The sequence below is a fragment of the Babylonia areolata genome, chromosome 7 (assembly GCF_041734735.1).
Source record: "Babylonia areolata isolate BAREFJ2019XMU chromosome 7, ASM4173473v1, whole genome shotgun sequence".
NCBI classification, from domain to species: domain Eukaryota; kingdom Metazoa; phylum Mollusca; class Gastropoda; order Neogastropoda; family Buccinidae; genus Babylonia; species Babylonia areolata.
The window spans coordinates 419558-440560 of NC_134882.1; the positions used below are offsets into that span (position 1 = coordinate 419558).

The 21003-nt window shown below is 42.8% G+C and overlaps 1 protein-coding gene across 7 annotated transcripts in view; it reads left to right on the forward strand.

Annotated features, from left to right (window-relative positions):
- The window catches only part of LOC143283637 (uncharacterized), a 393825-nt gene that overhangs the window by 358376 nt on the left and 14446 nt on the right, over positions 1-21003 (forward strand). For all 7 annotated transcript variants that reach the window (XR_013055424.1, XR_013055425.1, XR_013055423.1 and 4 more), the window contains 6 exons: positions 4940-5143; positions 7445-7556; positions 12962-13098; positions 16136-16213; positions 18193-18369; positions 19416-19516. Coding sequence is in view for 4 of the 7 variants with exons in the window: in XM_076589820.1 (XP_076445935.1) it covers positions 4940-5143; positions 7445-7556; positions 12962-13098; positions 16136-16213; positions 18193-18369; positions 19416-19516 (809 nt within the window). In the remaining 3 variants the exon portion in view is untranslated. The remainder of the gene's footprint in view (positions 1-4939; positions 5144-7444; positions 7557-12961; positions 13099-16135; positions 16214-18192; positions 18370-19415; positions 19517-21003) is intronic.

Here is a 21003-nt window from a genome sequence, read left to right on the forward strand (position 1 = left end):
CAGTTTGGTTTCTCAGTCAGTTGTATTCTCACCTGGTGCTTTTAGCTTGGCTTTAGCCTCTTGGTTGCTCACTGGTGTTCTCAAGAGGACTGAGTGAGTCTTTGATGACATTGTATGCATATTGTGCATGAAGTATTGGCTTTGACAGTGCACTGTATGCATTTTGTGTATGAAGTATGGCTTTGACAGTGCACTGTATGCACTTTGTGTATGAAATATGGCTTTGACAGTGCACTATGTGCATTTTGTGTATGAAGTATGGCTTTGACAGTGCACTGTATGCACTTTGTGTATGAAGTATGGCTTTGACAGTGTACTGTGTGCATTTTGTGTATGAAGTATGGCTTTGACAGTGCACTGTATGCACTTTGTGTATGAAGTATGGCTTTGACAGTGCACTGTATGCATTTTGTGTATGAAGTATGGCTTTGACAGTGCACTGTATGCATTTTGTGTATGAAGTATGGCTTTGACAGTGCACTATGTGCATTTTGTGTATGAAGTATGGCTTTGACAGTGCACTGTATGCACTTTGTGTATGAAGTATGGCTTTGACAGTGCGCTATGTGCATTTTGTGTATGAAATATGGCTTTGACAGTGCACTGTATGCACTTTGTGTATGAAGTATGGCTTTGACAGTGCACTGTATGCATTTTGTGTATGAAGTATGGCTTTGACAGTGCACTATGTGCATTTTGTGTATGAAGTATGGCTTTGACAGTGCACTGTATGCATTTTGTGTATGAAGTATGGCTTTGACAGTGCACTGTATGCACTTTGTGTATGAAGTATGGCTTTGACAGTGCACTGTATGCACTTTGTGTATGAAGTATGGCTTTGACAGTGCACTGTATGCATTTTGTGTATGAAGTATGGCTTTGACAGTGCACTGTATGCACTTTGTGTATGAAGTATGGCTTTGACAGTGCACTATGTGCATTTTGTGTATGAAGTATGGCTTTGACAGTGCACTGTATGCACTTTGTGTATGAAGTATGGCTTTGACAGTGCACTGTATGCACTTTGTGTATGAAGTATGGCTTTGACAGTGCACTGTATGCATTTTGTGTATGAAGTATGGCTTTGACAGTGCACTATGTGCATTTTGTGTATGAAGTATGGCTTTGACAGTGCACTGTATGCATTTTGTGTATGAAGTATGGCTTAGTGCACTGTATGCATTTTGTGTATGAAGTATGGCTTTGACAGTGCACTGTGTGCATGAAGTATGGCTTTGACAGTGCACTGTATGCACTTTGTGTATGAAGTATGGCTTTGACAGTGCACTATGTGCATTTTGTGTATGAAGTATGGCTTTGACAGTGCACTATGTGCATTTTGTGTATGAAGTATGGCTTTGACAGTGCACTGTATGCATTTTGTGTATGAAGTATGGCTTTGACAGTGCACTGTATGCATTTTGTGTATGAAGTATGGCTTAGTGCACTGTATGCATTTTGTGTATGAAGTATGGCTTTGACAGTGCACTGTATGCATTTTGTGTATGAAGTATGGCTTAGTGCACTGTATGCATTTTGTGTATGAAGTATGGCTTTGACAGTGCACTATGTGCATTTTGTGTATGAAGTATGGCTTTGACAGTGCACTATGTGCATTTTGTGTATGAAGTATGGCTTAGTGCACTGTATGCATTTTGTGTATGAAGTATGGCTTTGACAGTGCACTCATCATTTTTCAGGCTGGTCCACAGAAACTGCAGTGCATCTACACTGATGGGGTACAAAGTGTATATTGATTTGTATTTTTACTGCCTTGATTTCAGATACAAAATGTCAATGAGTTGTACTTTTACTGCCTTAATTTCAGCATATTAATGCTGCAAGAAATCTTATAAAGCTATGGTAAAAGGATCATGTTAACATCTTTGGATCTTGCACTCAGTGCTCGAAATGGAGGCAGACAAAACCTGAGTATGGCTGTATATCAGGAGACTTGAAATGAGCGGTGTAGGAGTAATACTACTGAAACACTGCAGATGGAGATTGTGGGAGTAATACTACTGAAACATTGCAGATGGGGTGTGGGAGTAATGCTACTGAAACACTGCAGATGGAGATTTTGGGAGTAATGCTACTGAAACACTGCAGATGGAGATTGTGGGAGTAATACTACTGAAACACTGCAGATGGAGATTTTGGGAGTAATGCTACTGAAACACTGCAGATGGAGATTGTGGGAGTAATACTACTGAAACACTGCAGATGGAGATTGTGGGAGTAATACTACTGAAACACTGCAGATGGAGATTTTGGGAGTAATGCTACTGAAACACTGCAGATGGAGATTGTGGGAGTAATGCTACTGAAACACTGCAGATGGAGATTGTGGGAGTAATACTACTGAAACACTGCAGATGGAGATTGTGGGAGTAATGCTACTGAAACATTGCAGATGGGGTGTGGGAGTAATGCTACTGAAACACTGCAGATGGATGGTGTGGGAGTAATGCTACTGAAACACTGCAGATGGGGTGTGTGTGGGAGTAATGCTACTGAAACACTGCAGATGGATGGAGTGGGAGTAATGCTATTGAAACACTGCAGATGGAGATTGTGGGAGTAATGCTACTGAAACACTGCAGATGGAGGGTGTGGGAGTAATGCTACTGAAACACTGCAGATGTGGTGTGGGGGAGTAATGCTACTGAAACACTGCAGATGGGGTGTGTGGGAGTAATGCTACTGAAACACTGCAGATGGAGGGTGTGGGAGTAATGCTACTGAAACACTGCAGATGGGGTGTGTGGGAGTAATGCTACTGAAACACTGCAGATGGAGGGTATCCATGTAATGCTACTGAAACACAGGAGATTGTGGGAGTAATACTACTGAATCACTGCAGATGGAGATTGTGGGAGTAATGCTACTGAAACACTGCAGATGGGGTGTGTGGGAGTAATGCTACTGAAACACTGCAGATGGATGGTGTGGGAGTAATGCTACTGAAACACTGCAGATGGGGTGTGTGTGGGAGTAATGTTACTGAAACACTGCAGATGGAGGGTGTGGGAGTGATGCTACTGAAACACTGCAGATGGATGGTGTGGGAGTGATGCTACTGAAACACTGCAGATGGAGGGTGTGGGAGTAATGCTACTGAAACACTGCAGATGGATGGTGTGGGAGTAATACTACTGAAACACTGCAGATGGATGGTGTGGGAGTAATACTACTGAAACACTGCAGATGGGGTGTGTGGGAGTAATACTACTGAAACACTGCAGATGGATGGTGTGGGAGTAATACTACTGAAACACTGCAGATGGGGGGTGGGGGAGTAATGCTACTGAAACACTGCAGATGGGGTGTGTGGGAGTAATGCTACTGAAACACTGCAGATGGAGGGTGTGGGAGTAATGCTACTGAAACACTGCAGATGGGGTGTGTGGGAGTAATGCTACTGAAACACTGCAGATGGAGGGTATCCGTGTAATGCTACTGAAACACAGGAGATTGTGGGAGTAATACTACTGAATCACTGCAGATGGAGATTGTGGGAGTAATGCTACTGAAACACTGCAGATGGGGTGTGTGGGAGTAATGCTACTGAAACACTGCAGATGGATGGTGTGGGAGTAATGCTACTGAAACACTGCAGATGGGGTGTGTGTGGGAGTAATGTTACTGAAACACTGCAGATGGAGGGTGTGGGAGTGATGCTACTGAAACACTGCAGATGGATGGTGTGGGAGTGATGCTACTGAAACACTGCAGATGGAGGGTGTGGGAGTAATGCTACTGAAACACTGCAGATGGATGGTGTGGGAGTAATACTACTGAAACACTGCAGATGGATGGTGTGGGAGTAATACTACTGAAACACTGCAGATGGGGTGTGTGGGAGTAATACTACTGAAACACTGCAGATGGAGGGTGTGGGAGTAATGCTACTGAAACACTGCAGATGGGGTGCGTGGGAGTAATGCTACTGAACACTGCAGATGGATGGTGTGGAAGTAATGCTAGTGAAACACTGCAGATGGGGTGTGTGTGGGAGTAATGCTACTGAAACACTGCAGAGGGTGTGGGAGTAATGCTACTGAAACACTGCAGATGGGGTGTGTGGGAGTAATGCTACTGAAACATTGCAGATGGAGGGTGTGGGAGTAATGCTACTGAAACACTGCAGATGGAGGGTGTGGGAGTAATGCTACTGAAACACTGCAGATGGAGGGTGTGGGAGTAATGCTACTGAAACACTGCAGATGGAGGGTGTGGGAGTAATGCTACTGAAACACTGCAGATGGAGGGTATCCGTGTAATGTTACTGAAACACTGCAGATGGAGATTGTGGGAGTAATGCTACTGAATCACTGCAGATGGAGATTGTGGGAGTAATGCTACTGAATCACTGCAGATGGAGATTGTGGGAGTAATGCTACTGAATCACTGCAGATGGAGATTGTGGGAGTAATGCTACTGAATCACTGCAGATGGAGATTGTGGGAGTAATGCTACTGAATCACTGCAGATGGAGATTGTGGGAGTTATGCTACTGAAACACTGCAGATGGAGATTGTGGGAGTAATGCTACTGAATCACTGCAGATGGAGATTGTGGGAGTAATGCTACTGAATCACTGCAGATGGAGATTGTGGGAGTAATGCTACTCAAACAGTGCATATGAAGGGGCTGCAATAAAAACAAACAAAAAAACCATCTGATACACTTCTATCTCTCAGCTATTCTTCTAGATGATAATACTCGTATGCATACATCAGTACTCTATAAAATGTCTTCAATCACTGATATGTGTGTGATGCGACATTGAACAAAATCCTCATGCTCTTCTCAACAATTCAGCATTTATGACATTCTTTCTTTTGAAAGGAAAAAAGCTGCCAGTAGTGTGAGGGATAATGCACAAGCTTTTCAATCTGAAAACACAGAAAAATACACTTGGTCGTGTTCTTTTCAGGTGGGAATATTGATGCACCGCTCAAAGGCGTCCAAAGTTTACTTCCAGACGGAGAGTGAGACTGCGCATGAAACCCTGCTGAGCTACGTCAAGGACCGGCTGACTGTGGGCCGGGAGAACAAGGTCCAGCAGGAGGTCAAGCAACACATGAAGGAGCTGAAGGCCAAGGATGAGAAGAACAAGCCTGATAAGACCTCCTTCAATGTGAGTCTCTTCCTCTCTTTCTGCTGTCTTTCTCTGCACACACACACACACACACGCACACACACACGCACACGCACACACACACGCATTCATGCATGCCTGCCCATGCACAGTGTGTGCACTTGCATAGATATATATATATACACACAGTCACACACATGACAGCATGCATTTATGTATACATAGACACATGCATGCACACAAACATTTACACGCACACAGTTTCAGTTTCTAAAAGAGGTGTCACTGTGTTGGGACAAAGCCAATGCCTGACCAGCAGCATAACTCAACGCATCGAGTCATGTCTTGAGTGCACACATATATATATTTGCGTACATATCAGAGTGGATTTCTTCTTCAGAATTTTGCCAAAGGACAGCACTCTCGTTGCCATGGGTTCTCTTTCAGTGCGCCAGATGTGTGCTGCACACAGGACCTTGGTTTGCCATCTGACTGCATTGACTGGATGTTCAGTTCAATTTTCCAGTCAGATGTGTGCTGCACACAGGACCTTGGTTTGCCATCTGACTGCATTGACTGGATGTTCAGTTCAATTTTCCAGTCAGATGTGTGCTGCACACAGGACCTTGGTTTGCCATCTGACTGCATTGACTGGATGTTCAGTTCAATTTTCCAGTCAGATGTGTGCTGCACACAGGACCTTGGTTTGCCATCTAACTGCATTGACTGGATGTTCAGTTCAATTTTCCAGTCAGATGTGTGCTGCACACAGGACCTTGGTTTGCCATCTAACTGCATTGACTGGATGTTCAGTTCAATTTTCCAGTCAGATGTGTGCTGCACACAGGACCTTGGTTTGCCATCTGACTGCACTGACTGGATGTTCAGTTCAATTTTCCAGTCAGATGTGTGCTGCACACAGGACCTTGGTTTGCCATCTAACTGCATTGACTGGATGTTCAGTTCAATTTTCCAGTCAGATGTGTGCTGCACACAGGACCTTGGTTTGCCATCTAACTGCATTGACTGGATGTTCAGTTCAATTTTCCAGTCAGATGTGTGCTGCACACAGGACCTTGGTTTGCCATCTAACTGCATTGACTGGATGTTCAGTTCAATTTTCCAGTCAGATGTGTGCTGCACACAGGACCTTGGTTTGCCATCTGACTGCACTGACTGGATGTTCAGTTCAATTTTCCAGTCAGATGTGTGCTGCACACAGGACCTTGGTTTGCCATCTGACTGCATTGACTGGATGTTCAGTTCAATTTTCCAGTCAGATGTGTGCTGCACACAGGACCTTGGTTTGCCATCTAACTGCATTGACTGGATGTTCAGTTCAATTTTCCAGTCAGATGTGTGCTGCACACAGGACCTTGGTTTGCCATCTGACTGCATTGACTGGATGTTCAGTTCAATTTTCCAGTCAGATGTGTGCTGCACACAGGACCTTGGTTTGCCATCTGACTGCACTGACTGGATGTTCAGTTCAATTTTCCAGTCAGATGTGTGCTGCACACAGGACCTTGGTTTGCCATCTAACTGCATTGACTGGATGTTCAGTTCAATTTTCCAGTCAGATGTGTGCTGCACACAGGACCTTGGTTTGCCATCTGACTGCATTGACTGGATGTTCAGTTCAATTTTCCAGTCAGATGTGTGCTGCACACAGGACCTTGGTTTGCCATCTGACTGCACTGACTGGATGTTCAGTTCAATTTTCCAGTCAGATGTGTGCTGCACACAGGACCTTGGTTTGCCATCTAACTGCATTGACTGGATGTTCAGTTCAATTTTCCAGTCAGATGTGTGCTGCACACAGGACCTTGGTTTGCCATCTAACTGCATTGACTGGATGTTCAGTTCAATTTTCCAGTCAAAGGGAAAGAAGGATTTGAACCCAGAGCCTCATGGACTCTGTATTGGTAGATGAGCGTCTTAACCATTCTGCCACCTTCATCACACACATTGTCCTCTAATGTTACTTTTGCTTCCCCTACACATGCACATGCTTGTGCATGCACACACACACGCACACACACACACATACACACACACATACACATGACCACTACCTCCAGACTGACAGACGAAGTACCCTCACACACAGACCAGTGAAGCCTGTGGTGTCAGTGTCTGTAAAGAAATGGCCATGTGCAATTCCGGGAGGAGTATGAGTGTCTGTAAAGAAATGGCTGTGTGCAGTTCCAGGAGTGTGAGTGTCTGTAAAGAAATGGCTGTGTGCAATTCCGGGAGGAGTATGAGTGTCTGTAAAGAAATGGCTGTGTGCAGTTCCAGGAGTGTGAGTGTCTGTAAAGAAATGGCTGTGTGCAATTCCAGGAGGAGTATGAGCTGACTCAGCGAAAGTTCATGCGTCACATCATCAGCTTCGTCAGCAGCACGGACTCTCTGCCCATGCCACGGCTCCTTGTGCTGGACTTTGACAGACCAGGTATGTGAGACACATAGCTACGTAGCTTACTGTAACAGGTGACTTATTATTGCACGGACTCTCTGCCCATGCCACGGCTTCTTGTGCTGGACGTTGACAGACCAGGTAGCTTCCTCTAGGTGGACTTTGACAGACCAGGGAGCTTCCTCTAGGTGGACTTTGACAGACCAGGTAGCTTCCTCTAGGTGGACTTTGACAGACCAGGTAGCTTCCTCTAGGTGGACTTTGACAGACCAGGTAGCTTCCTCTAGGTGGATGTTGACAGACCAGGTAGCTTCTTCTTGGATGTTGAGAGACCAGGTAGCTTCCTCTAGGTGGATGTTGACAGACCAGGTAGCTTCCTCTAGGTGGATGTTGACAGACCAGGTAGCTTCCTCTGTCAGGTAGCTTCTTCTAGGTGGATGTTGACAGACCAGGTAGCTTCTTCTAGGTGGATGTTGACAGACCAGGTAGCTTCTTCTAGGTGGATGTTGACAGACCAGGTAGCTTCTTCTAGGTGGATGTTGACAGACCAGGTAGCTTCCTCTGTCAGGTAGCTTCTTCTAGGTGGATGTTGACAGACCAGGTAGCTTCTTCTAGGTGGATGTTGACAGACCAGGTAGCTTCTTCTAGGTGGATGTTGACAGACCAGGTAGCTTCTTCTAGGTGGACGTTGACAGACCAGGTAGCTTCTTCTAGGTGGATGTTGAGAGACCAGGTAGCTTCTTCTAGGTGGATGTTGACAGACCAGGTAGCTTCTTCTAGGTGGATGTTGACAGACCAGGTAGCTTCTTCTAGGTGGATGTTGAGAGACCAGGTAGCTTCTTCTAGGTGGATGTTGACAGACCAGGTAGCTTCTTCTAGGTGGATGTTGACAGACCAGGTAGCTTCCTCTGTCAGGTAGCTTCCTCTAGGTGGACTTTGACAGACCAGGTAGCTGACATAGCGTACCTACATACCTTCCTGTAACAGCTGACGTAACATAGCTACATACCTTCCTGTAACAGCTGACATAACGTAGCCACGTACCTTCCTGTAACAGCTGACATAACGTAGCCACGTACCTTCCTGTAACAGCTGACATAGCGTACCTACATACCTTCCTGTAACAGCTGACGTAACATAGCTACTAAGCTACGTTACTGTTCTGTAACAGGGGACATATTATCTTTTCTTTCTTGTTGTTGTTGTCCTCAATCACCAGTATGTGTGATGAAATGTAATACATAACTATTGCAATCACCAGTATGTATGATAAAATATAATGGATAATTATTGCAATCACCAGTATGTGTGATGAAATGTAATACATAATTATTGCAATCACCAGTATGTGTGATAAAATATAATGGATAATTATTGCAATCACCAGTATGTGTGATGAAATGTAATACATAATTATTGCAATCACCAGTATGTGTGATAAAATATAATGGATAATTATTGCAATCACCAGTATGTGTGATGAAATGTAATACATAATTATTGCAACCACCAGTATGTGTGATAAAATGTAATATATAATTATTGCAACCACCAGTATGTGTGATAAAATGTAATGGATCATTATTGCAATCACCAGTGGTTGTGATAAAATGTAATGGATAATTATTGCAATCACCAGTATGTCTGATAAAATGTAATGGATCATTATTGCAGTCACCAGTATGTGTGATAAAATGTAATGGATCATTATTGCAATCACCAGTATGTCTGATAAAATGTAATGGATCATTATTGCAATCACCAGTATGTGTGATAAAATGTAATAGATAATTATTGCAATCACCAGTATGTGTGATGAAGTGTAATGGATCATTATTGCAATCACCAGTATGTGTGATGAAGTGTAATGGATAATTATTGCAATCACCAGTATGTGTGATGAAATGTAATACATAAATTATTATCTTTTTTGTGTCTACAGTCAGCAGTAATAATAATCATAATCCAGTTTGTATGATAATGATAATAATAATGATAATAATGGTAATCCAATTTATATAGCACCTTTCCGTTTAAAGCATACTCAGTTACACTGTTCATTGTTAAAGCAAACAAACAAACAAACAAAAAAGCATTTGAAAAACTAAAATGAAAATAAAACCTAACATTTATAACCGTACACAAACACACAACCAAACACTGAAGCGTGTACAGACACACACTGACATTTATAACCCTACACAAACACACAACCAAACACTGAAGCGTGTACAGACACACACTGACATTTATAACCCTACACAAACACACAACCAAACACTGAAGCGTGTACAGACACACCCTGACATTTATAACCCTACACAAACACACAACCAAACACTGAAGCATGTTCTGACACACCCAAAGATTTCCATGTACAGCATCACACTCATCATCCGCATCACACATGATACCTAAATAATAAGCAATGCAGTATGCATGGTGGGACACACAACAAATTCCTCCTCTTTATGTTTTTTCATTTGTAATATGACTGAAGGCTTCTCAAGTCAACACCCTACCACTTCACTGTACAGTGAGCTTTCTTTTGGATTGTTTTCCATTCCTTACCCCAGCCTGCCTCCCACCCACTCTTCACAACTTGATGAACGTGTGTGTGTGTGTGTGTGCTGAAATGAAGGAATGCATACATGTCTGAATCACCTCGTTCTAAATGGACTGTAAATCAGTGAGAAGAGAAGGTAAGGTAACTCTGATTATACTGATTTGTATCTGAAGAAGAAAGATGACAGCTTGTTTGGGAGGTTCAGGAGGAGGTGGAGGAATTTTTTTTTCTGAGTATGATACTATTCTGTATCTTGTGGAAAAAGCTGGCAAACTTGAGAAAAATATGTTATTTCATGGAAGTTATAAGATGGGAAATCAGCATTTTTTTTTTATTTACATAGAAATAATGAAATGGGTAACTTGCCTTTTGTAACCACATTGATTATGAAAAAATTGACAGTTTGGCCTTCCTTGTGTGAGGAATCAACACTGGTGACGTCTGTACCAAAGCCAACTGCAGACTGAGAGCTGTATTATCAATGGCTTATCCACTGCAGTGGGAATTCATTTACAAATTGAGTCTTTATGAAGGACTGACTCTCAAGCTAGGAGGCAGGATTGCACTGGCCAGTCTTTATGAAGGACTGACTCTCAAGCTAGGAGGTAGGATTGCACTGGCCAGTCTTTATGAAGGACTGACTCTCAAGCTAGGAGGTAGGATTGCACTGGCCAGTCTTTATGAAGGACTGACTCTCAAGCTAGGAGGTAGGATTTCACTGGCTCCTAGTGCTGCAGCCTTGGCAGCTAGTTGGCTGTTGCGCACCATCCCAACGCCTACTCTCCTAAAAACTTCTTGGCCAAGAGAGTGGGGTTGTAACTTGGGCAGGGCAGTCTCCACTATCATTAGATTCTTGCCCAGGTAGTCAGGGCAACATTTGCCTTATCTGCTGTCCTCAGTGAGAATTGGACATGACTATCAAACACATTGACTGTCCCTCCTTTTGACAGCACTGCAGGACTTCTCTCATGCTCTGCCCAACCTGATGTGTGCATGCAAGCCAAGCCACTGATATTGTTCAGATATATAGTTTAGTGAAATATCAAATTTGCCCTCAATAGACAGGTCAAGGTCAAATTTTATTCCAGAAAAAAAACACCCAAAACCCCCCCAAAAAAAACATGGGGGCACATGGGAAAGGAAAGAAAGAATGAAACAGCAGCATCCTGGTCACCTGACATCATTAGTTCCCTGAGCACTGGCCATACTGGGACAGCAACAGAAGATATAGGTGTGGCCATGTATGGGGTGTGTAGAATTAGCAGTGAAGGAATAACATCACTGAAACAGTGCAGGTGATGGGACTCCAACAGAAGATATAGGTGTGGCCATGTATGTGGGATGTAGAATTAGCAGTGAAGGAATAAAGGCACAGTCCAGGTGATGGGACAGCAACAACAACAACAACAGAAAGGCAAACAAAACATGGTGACGACCAAACAGCATGATGATGTAGTGCATAGAATGGAATGATACACAAGGGGAGAGTGTGTGTCATGGAATGGAATGATACAGAAGGGGAGAGTGTGTGTGTCATGGAATGAAATGATACAGAAGGGGAGAGTGTGTGTGTCATGGAATGGAATGATACAGAAGGGGAGAGTGTGTGTCATGGAATGGAATGATACAGTAGGGGAGAGTGTGTGTCATGGAATGGAATGATACAGAAGGGGAGAGTGTGTGTGTCATGGAATGGAATGATACAGAAGGGGAGAGTGTGTGTCATGGAATGGAATGATACAGAAGGGGAGAGTGTGTGTGTCATGGAATGGAATGATACAGAAGGGGAGAGTGTGTGTGTCATGGAATGAAATGATACAGAAGGGGAGAGTGTGTGTCATGGAATGAAATGATACAGAAGGGGAGAGTGTGTGTCATGGAATGGAATGATACAGAAGGGGAGAGTGTGTGTGTCATGGAATGGAATGATACAGAAGGGGAGAGTGTGTGTGTCATGGAATGAAATGATACAGAAGGGGAGAGTGTGTGTGTCATGGAATGGAATGATACAGAAGGGGAGAGTGTGTGTGTCATGGAATGAAATGATAGAGAAGGGGAGAGTGTGTGTGTCATGGAATGAAATGATAGAGAAGGGGAGAGTGTGTGTGTCATGGAATGAAATGATAGGGAAGGGGAGAGTGTGTGTCATGGAATGGAATGATACAGAAGGGGAGAGTGTGTGTGTCATGGAATGAAATGATAGAGAAGGGGAGAGTGTGTGTCATGGAATGGAATGATACAGAAGGGGAGAGTGTGTGTCATGGAATGGAATGATACAGAAGGGGAGAGTGTGTCATGGAATGAAATGATACAGAAGGGGAGAGTGTGTGTCATGGAATGGAATGATACAGAAGGGGAGAGTGTGTGTCATGGAATGGAATGATACAGAAGGGGAGAGTGTGTGTCATGGAATGAAATGATACAGAAGGGGAGAGTGTGTGTGTCATGGAATGAAATGATAGAGAAGGGGAGAGTGTGTGTCATGGAATGAAATGATACAGAAGGGGAGAGTGTGTGTCATGGAATGAAATGATAGAGAAGGGGAGAGTGTGTGTCATGGAATGGAATGATACAGAAGGGGAGACATGGAATGGAATGATACAGAAGGGGAGAGTGTGTGTGTCATGGAATGAAATGATACAGAAGGGGAGAGTGTGTGTCATGGAATGGAATGATAGAGAAGGGGAGAGTGTGTGTGTCATGGAATGGAATGATACAGAAGGGGAGAGTGTGTGTCATGGAATGGAATGATAGAGAAGGGGAGAGTGTGTGTCATGGAATGGAATGATACAGAAGGGGAGACATGGAATGGAATGATACAGAAGGGGAGAGTGTGTGTCATGGTTGCCCAAATCCTCTTGCTCTGTTTCCGCAGCGTTGGTCAGTCACACTTCCCGTCAGACGATGTCAGTGATGACAGGTGAGGGTGCAGAGGAACCTGCCCGACCCAAGACCAGTGGTCGCCCAGGACTTCGACCCAAAACCTCCACACGCACTCGCGACCGAATGGAGGTGGGTGTGATAGACTCCACCAGGCACAGTGATAGACTCCACTAGGCACTAGTTTTCACTTTCAGTTTCTCAAAGATGTGTCACTGCATATGGACAGATCCATGTACACAACACCACACATGCTTGGGTCATGCTGCTGTCAGACATTTGGACAGATCCATGTACACAACACCACACATGCTTGGGTCATGCTGCTGTCAGACATTTGGACAGATCCATGTACACAACACCACACATCTTGGGTCATGCTGCTGTCAGACATTTGGACAGATCCATGTACACAACACCACATCTGCTTGGCAGATGCCTGGCCAGCAGCATAACTCAGTAAGCTTTGAGTGCATGCATAGATATTTATGTACCTATATGAGTGGATTTCTTCTGAAGTATGTTGCCAGGGGACAACTGTTTTGTTGCCGTGGGTTCTTTTTGAGTGCGCTAAGTGTGTGCTGCACATGGGTTCTGGGTTTATCACCTTATCCAGTGACAAGATGCTCAGTTTGATTTTTCAGTCAAACCTGGGAGAAAGGGTGAGAGTGGGAATGGAACCCAGACCCTCACAGACACTGTGCTGGCTTAACCACTCCGCCACCTTCCTCCTGGAACTGAGATTGACACACTGATAGAGACTGATTGACACTGATAGAGACTGATTGACACACTGACTGATTGACACACTGATAGAGACTGATTGACACACTGACTGATCGAAAGACTGATAGAGACTGATTGATTGCTGATTGACACACTGATAGAGACTGATTGATACACTGCTGATTGACACACTGATAGAGACTGATTGACACACTGATAGAGACTGATTGACACACTGATAGAGACTGATTGACACATTGCTGATTGACACACTGATAGAGACTGATTGACACACTGATACAGACTGAATGACATACTGCTGATTGACACACTGATAGAGACTGATTGACACACTGCTGATTGACACACTGATAGAGACTGATTGACATACTGCTGATTGACACACTGACAGAGACTGATTGACACACTGATAGAGACTGATTGATACACTGCTGATTGACACACTGATAGAGACTGATTGACACACTGCTGATTGACAGACTGATAGAGACTGATTGACAGACTGATAGAGACTGATTGACACACTGCTGATTGACACACTGATAGAGACTGATTGACACACTGCTGATTGACAGACTGATAGAGACTGATTGACACACTGATAGAGACTGAATGACATACTGCTGATTGACACACTGATAGAGACTGATTGACACACTGATAGAGACTGAATGACACACTGCTGATTGACACACTGATAGAGACTGATTGACACACTGATAGAGACTGATTGACATACTGCTGATTGACACACTGATAGAGACTGATTGACATACTGCTGATTGACACACTGATAGAGACTGATTGACATACTGCTGATTGACACACTGATAGAGACTGATTGACACACTGATAGAGACTGAATGACATACTGCTGATTGACACACTGATAGAGACTGATTGACATACTGCTGATTGACACACTGATAGAGACTGAATGACATACTGCTGATTGACACACTGATAGAGACTGAATGACATACTGCTGATTGACACACTGATAGAGACTGATTGACATACTGCTGATTGACACACTGATAGAGACTGATTGACACACTGCTGATTGACACACTGATAGAGACTGATTGACATACTGCTGATTGACACACTGACAGAGACTGATTGACACACTGATAGAGACTGATTGATACACTGCTGATTGACACACTGATAGAGACTGATTGATACACTGCTGATTGACACACTGATAGAGACTGAATGACATACTGCTGATTGACACACTGATAGAGACTGATTGACATACTGCTGATTGACACACTGATAGAGACTGATTGACACACTGATAGAGACTGAATGACATACTGCTGATTGACACACTGATAGAGACTGAATGACATACTGCTGATTGACACACTGATAGAGACTGATTGACATACTGCTGATTGACACACTGATAGAGACTGATTGACACACTGCTGATTGACACACTGATAGAGACTGATTGACATACTGCTGATTGACACACTGATAGAGACTGATTGACACACTGATTGAGACAGAAATTTCCAAACACACTCCAGACAGGATGGTATGTGGGTAATAATCTCCTGCGCATCTTAGTTATGAAAATTGGATATTTGGCTATCATTTCAGAATGACATGTTATGACAGGGGACTGTTTGTGGAGATTATTTGTTAGTTTCTTCACTTGCTTGATTGGGTTTTTGTTCTTGTTATTGTTTTGTTTTGTTTTTCACTGGTAACTGTATCACTTTGAATATTATCAGTACATATTTTGAATAAAAAGTTGTTCTTTTTTTTTTCTTTAAGATATTTTCAAACAAACAGGTGATAATTAAAGTAAGTGAAGTTTATGAAAGAAAAAGAAACCTTTCAAATAATTTTTTTTTTTTTTTTTTTTTTTTAGCATTCTAACGTTGCTGTGAATTGTGTTGACTGGCTTCCTGTTTATTGTCACAGCTTCTGTTCTTAGGTTGCTGTGAATTGTGTTGATAGGAACCCTGTTTATTGTCACAGCTTCTGTTCTTAGGTTGCTGTGAATTGTGTTGATAGGAACCCTGTTTATTGTCACAGCTTCTGTTCTTAGGTTGCTGTGAATTGTGTTGATAGGAACCCTGTTTATTGTCACAGCTTCTGTTCTTAGGTTGCTGTGAATTGTGTTGATAGGAACCCTGTTTATTATCACAGCTTCTGTTCTTAGGTTGCTGTGAATTGTCAGTTGATAGGAACCCTGTTTATTGTCACAGCTTCTGTTCTTAGGTTGCTGTGAATTGTCAGTTGATAGGATTCCTGTTTATTATCACAGCTTCTGCACACACTGGAAGAGTTATGTCTTGTGATGTTTTTGAAGTCATCAAAAGTGTATATTTGTGTACATGTTTGTGGATGCATATATGTATGTGTGTGTGAACTCGCATGTGTGTGTGTGTGTTTTTTTCAGCCTGTGAATATACTGGATGATGAAGAGAACTGGGAAGCTGAGAACTTTTGTCTAAAACTGCTGTGCGAAAATGAAGAGGTGAGATGTGTATGCATATATACATGTGTTTGTATATCTGTGTATGTGTATGTATATATGCTTAAGAGAGCTTGTATGCATATATCTGTATGTGGGTACATGACAATTTTTTTTTTTATTACATGTGCAAGAGTTTGTGCATTTGAGCTCACAAATTTGTAAAAGTCTGTAAACAAATAACGTTTTGAAAGATTTTTTTTCAGATTGAAATGTTTTCATTCAGGAAAAGTAACCAACCACCCTTTCATGAGGATTACATTTGGAGACCCACCACTGTTACATTTGGAGACCCATCACTGTTACATTTGGAGACCCACCACTGTTACATTTGGAGACCCACCACTGTTACATTTGGAGACCCATCACTTACATTTGGAGACCCACCATCTTACATTTGGAGACCCACCACTGTTACATGGAGACCCACCACTGTTACATTTGGAGACCCACCATCTTACATTTGGAGACCCACCACTGTTACATTTGGAGACCCACCACTGTTACGTTTGGAGACCCACCACTGTTACATTTGGAGACCCATCACTGTTACATTTGGAGACCCACCACTGTTACATTTGGAGACCCGACCCACCACTGTTATGTTTGGAGACCCACCACTGTTACATTTTCAGACCCATCACTGTTACATTTGGAGACCCATCACTGTTACATTTAGAGACCCACCACTGTTACATTTTCAGACCCATCACTGTAATCACTTTCAGACCCATCACTGTATCACTTTCAGTTGGAAGAAAGGGTACAGCTTGTTTCAGACCCATCACTGTATCACTTTCAGTTGGAAGGAAGAAAGGGTACAGCTTGTTTCAGACCCATCACTGTATCACTTTCAGTTGGAAGGAAGAAAGGGTACAGCTTGTTTCAGACCCATCACTGTATCACTTTCCATTGGAAGGAAGAAAGGGTACAGCTTGTTTCAGACCCATCACTGTATCACTTTCCATTGGAAGGAAGAAAGGTTACAGCTTGTTTCAGACCCATCACTGTATCACTTTCAGTTGGAAGAAAGGGTACAGCTTGTTTCAGACCCATCACTGTATCACTTTCAGTTGGAAGGAAGAAAGGGAACAGCTTGTTTCAGAACCATCACTGTATCACTTTCAGTTGAAAGGAAGAAAGGGTACAGCTTGTTTCAGACCCATCACTGTATCACTTTCAGTTGAAAGGAAGAAAGGGTACAGCTTGTTTCAGACCCATCACTGTATCACTTTCAGTTGAAAGGAAGAAAGGGTACAGCTTGTTTCAGACCCATCACTGTATCACTTTCAGTTGGAAGAAAGGGTACAGCTTGTTTCAGACCCATCACTGTATCACTTTCAGTTGGAAGAAAGGGTACAGCTTGTTTCAGACCCATCACTGTATCACTTTCAGTTGGAAGAAAGGGTACAGCTTGTTTCAGACCCATCACTGTATCACTTTCCATTGGAAGGAAGAAAGGGAACAGCTTGTTTCAGACCCATCACTGTATCACTTTCAGTTGGAAGGAAGAAAGGGTACAGCTTGTTTCAGACCCATCACTGTATCACTTTCAGATGGAAGAAAGAAAGGGAACAGCTTGTTTCAGACCCATCACTGTATCACTTTCAGTTGGAAGAAAGGGTACAGCTCGTTTCAGACCCATCACTGTATCACTTTCAGTTGGAAGGAAGAAAGGGAACAGCTCGTTTCAGACCCATCACTGTATCACTTTCAGTTGGAAGGAAGAAAGGGAACAGCTCGTTTCAGACCCATCACTGTATCACTTTCAGTTGGAAGGAAGAAAGGGAACAGCTTGTTTTAATTTTTTGTGTGTACATCTTTCTGTTTCTCTTCACACTTGATTTTTTAATGTTTTGTTGTTGCTGTTTTGTGTGTTTTTTTGTATTGAGCAGTTTCAATACTTTGAATATATAACAAACACATAAGTCCTGTATATCGGGGATTTTTTACTTCAGCAAACACATTCTGCTCAATTTCAGGGCTGGCACTTGTGTCCACAAACATTCTCTGTGAAACTGGACGAAGAGTTCAAACCTCTGGTCAGGCGATGCTCCGCCTACCTTGCCAGACTTTACGCCATTCTGCAGCAGTCAGCGGTACACCTCAGCTGCTTTGTGGGGAAGCGGGGCAAGAAGTATCGGGAATGGATTGAAGAGGTTAGCATCTGTACTTGTTTTACTAAACTTTGTGTGTAGCCGCTGTGTTTTCTGTGCCTGCTTTGTTGTTGCTGCATTTGTTTTGAGTTATGTGTGTGTGCGCCAAAGTAGGGTTTGCTTGCTTCCCCTCCTATGGCATCGGCTGGAGATTATTCATTTATATTATTCATTCATATTGTCTTGTCACTGTACATAGGTGTTGTAGAAAACGTTCTTTTGTGCCTGTTAAGTATGAAGAAAATCTGACTCCACTAAGTGAAAAATACTTCTTTTGTACAATTAATGTAATGTTTTCACAAGACTGATGATGATGATGATGTTATTGTAGCAAAGTAGAGATGATGATGTTAGTGTAGCAAAGTGGAGATGACAATGTTATTGCAGCAGAATTGAGATTTTGATGTTATTGTAGTAGAGTAGAGAGAATGATGATGTTATTGTTGTAAAGTAGAGAGAATGATGATGTTATTGTTGTAGAGTAGAGAGAATGATGATGTTATTGTAGCAGAATAGAGATGATGATGTCATTGCAGTGGAGTAGAGATAATGATGACAATGATGTTATTGCAGCAGAGTAGAGATGGCAATGTTATTGCAGCAGAGTAGAGATGGCGATGTTATTGCAGCAAAGTGGAGATGGTGATGTTATTGCAGCATAGTAGAGATGGTGATGTTATACCATCAGTGGAGATGGTGATGTTATTGCAGCAGAGTGGAGATGGCGATGTTATTGCAGCAGAGTAGAGATGGCGATGTTACGGTAGCAGAGTAGAGATGGTGATGTTATGGTAGCAGAGTGCAGATGATGAGAATGTTTGGGAAAGTAAAGATGATGATGTGATTGTAGCGGAGTAGAGACGATGATGATGATATTATAGAACTGATGATGATGATGATGATGATATTATAGAACTGATGATGATGATGATGATGATGATATTATAGAAGTGATGGTGATGATGATGATGATATAGAACTGATGATGATGATGATGATGATATTATACAACTGATGATGGTGATGATGATTTACCAATTGTTGTCCAGAATGCAGTGGAGAACCCCAACTTCATTGAAGCGTTCAGCACAATCCGCATGCAGCTAGCAGAAAACAGAGACGCTGATGGCTTCCTGCAGCAGATGTGCAGGTGTGTGTGTGTGTGTGTGTTGGTATGTTTGTGCTTCAGTTCAGTCTTTTCAAATTCAAGTGTGTTATACATGTGTGTGTGTGTGTGTGTGTGTGTGTCTGAGTGGCAAGATAGCCCAGAAAATAAAATACCATGCCACAAACGATGGTACAATGTGAGAAAGGAAACTTAATCTTGAAGAGACACACACATTCTAGACACATATGCATGCATTCACACACGAAAACATGCACAAAAACACACATGCACGAATACTCACATGTATGCATGCTTGTCTGCTTGGTTCAACAACTTAATGCACCCCTCCCACCTGGCACACCCACTCATGGCACACACTGTAAGCAGGACGATTGTTCAGATCATCAGCTGTTGTTACCTTCTGTTGATCAAGCAACTTCTCCACAAAGCTGTGTGTGGCCCAATAATGACTGATACACTGAGATATTTCACAACACTTGTCCTCCATGACCTGGGAAACCCCCATCTGCATCAGTGCTAGCTAACACTACCTACATGGGAACTGTTCCCAATGGACACTACCTACATGGGAACTGTTCCCAGTGGACACTACCTACATGGGAACTGTTCCCAATGGACACTGCCTACATGGGAACTGTTCCCAGTGGACACTGCCTACATGGGAACTGTTCCCAGTGGACACTACCTACATGGGAACTGTTCCCAATGGACACTACCTACATGGGAACTGTTCCCAGTGGACACTACCTACATGGGAACTGTTCCCAGTGGACACTACCTACATGGGAACTGTTCCCAATGGACACTACCTACATGGGAACTGTTCCCAATGGACACTACCTACATGGGAACTGTTCCCAATGGACACTACCTACATGGGAACTGTTCCCAATGGACACTACCTACATGGAACTGTTCCCAATGAAGCAATAATCACATTCAACCATTTTTACCTCAAAACTAGGATCATTAAGTCTCAGACACACTGACATGTTTAGACACCTCCTTGAAACATACTGAGACACTCCCTTGAAACATACTGAGACACCTCCTTGAAACATACTGAGAAACATCCTTGAAACACGCGGAAACACCTCCTTGAAACATGCTGAGACACCTCCTTGAAACATACTGAGACACTTTGAAACATGTTTAGACACCTTGAAATATACTGAGACACCTCCTTGAAACATGCTGAGAAACATCCTTGAAACATACTGAGACACTTTGAAACATGTTTAGACACCTTGAAATATACTGAGAAACATCCTTGAAACATGCTGAGACACCTCCTTGAAACATACTGAGACACTTTGAAACATGTTTAGACACCTTGAAATATACTGAGACACCACCTTGAAACATACTGAGAAACATCCTTGAAACACGCGGAGACACCTCCTTGAAACATACTGAGACACTTTGAAACATGTTTAGACACCTTGAAACATGCTGAGACACCTTGAAACATGCTGAGACACCTCCTTGAAACATACTGAGAAACATCC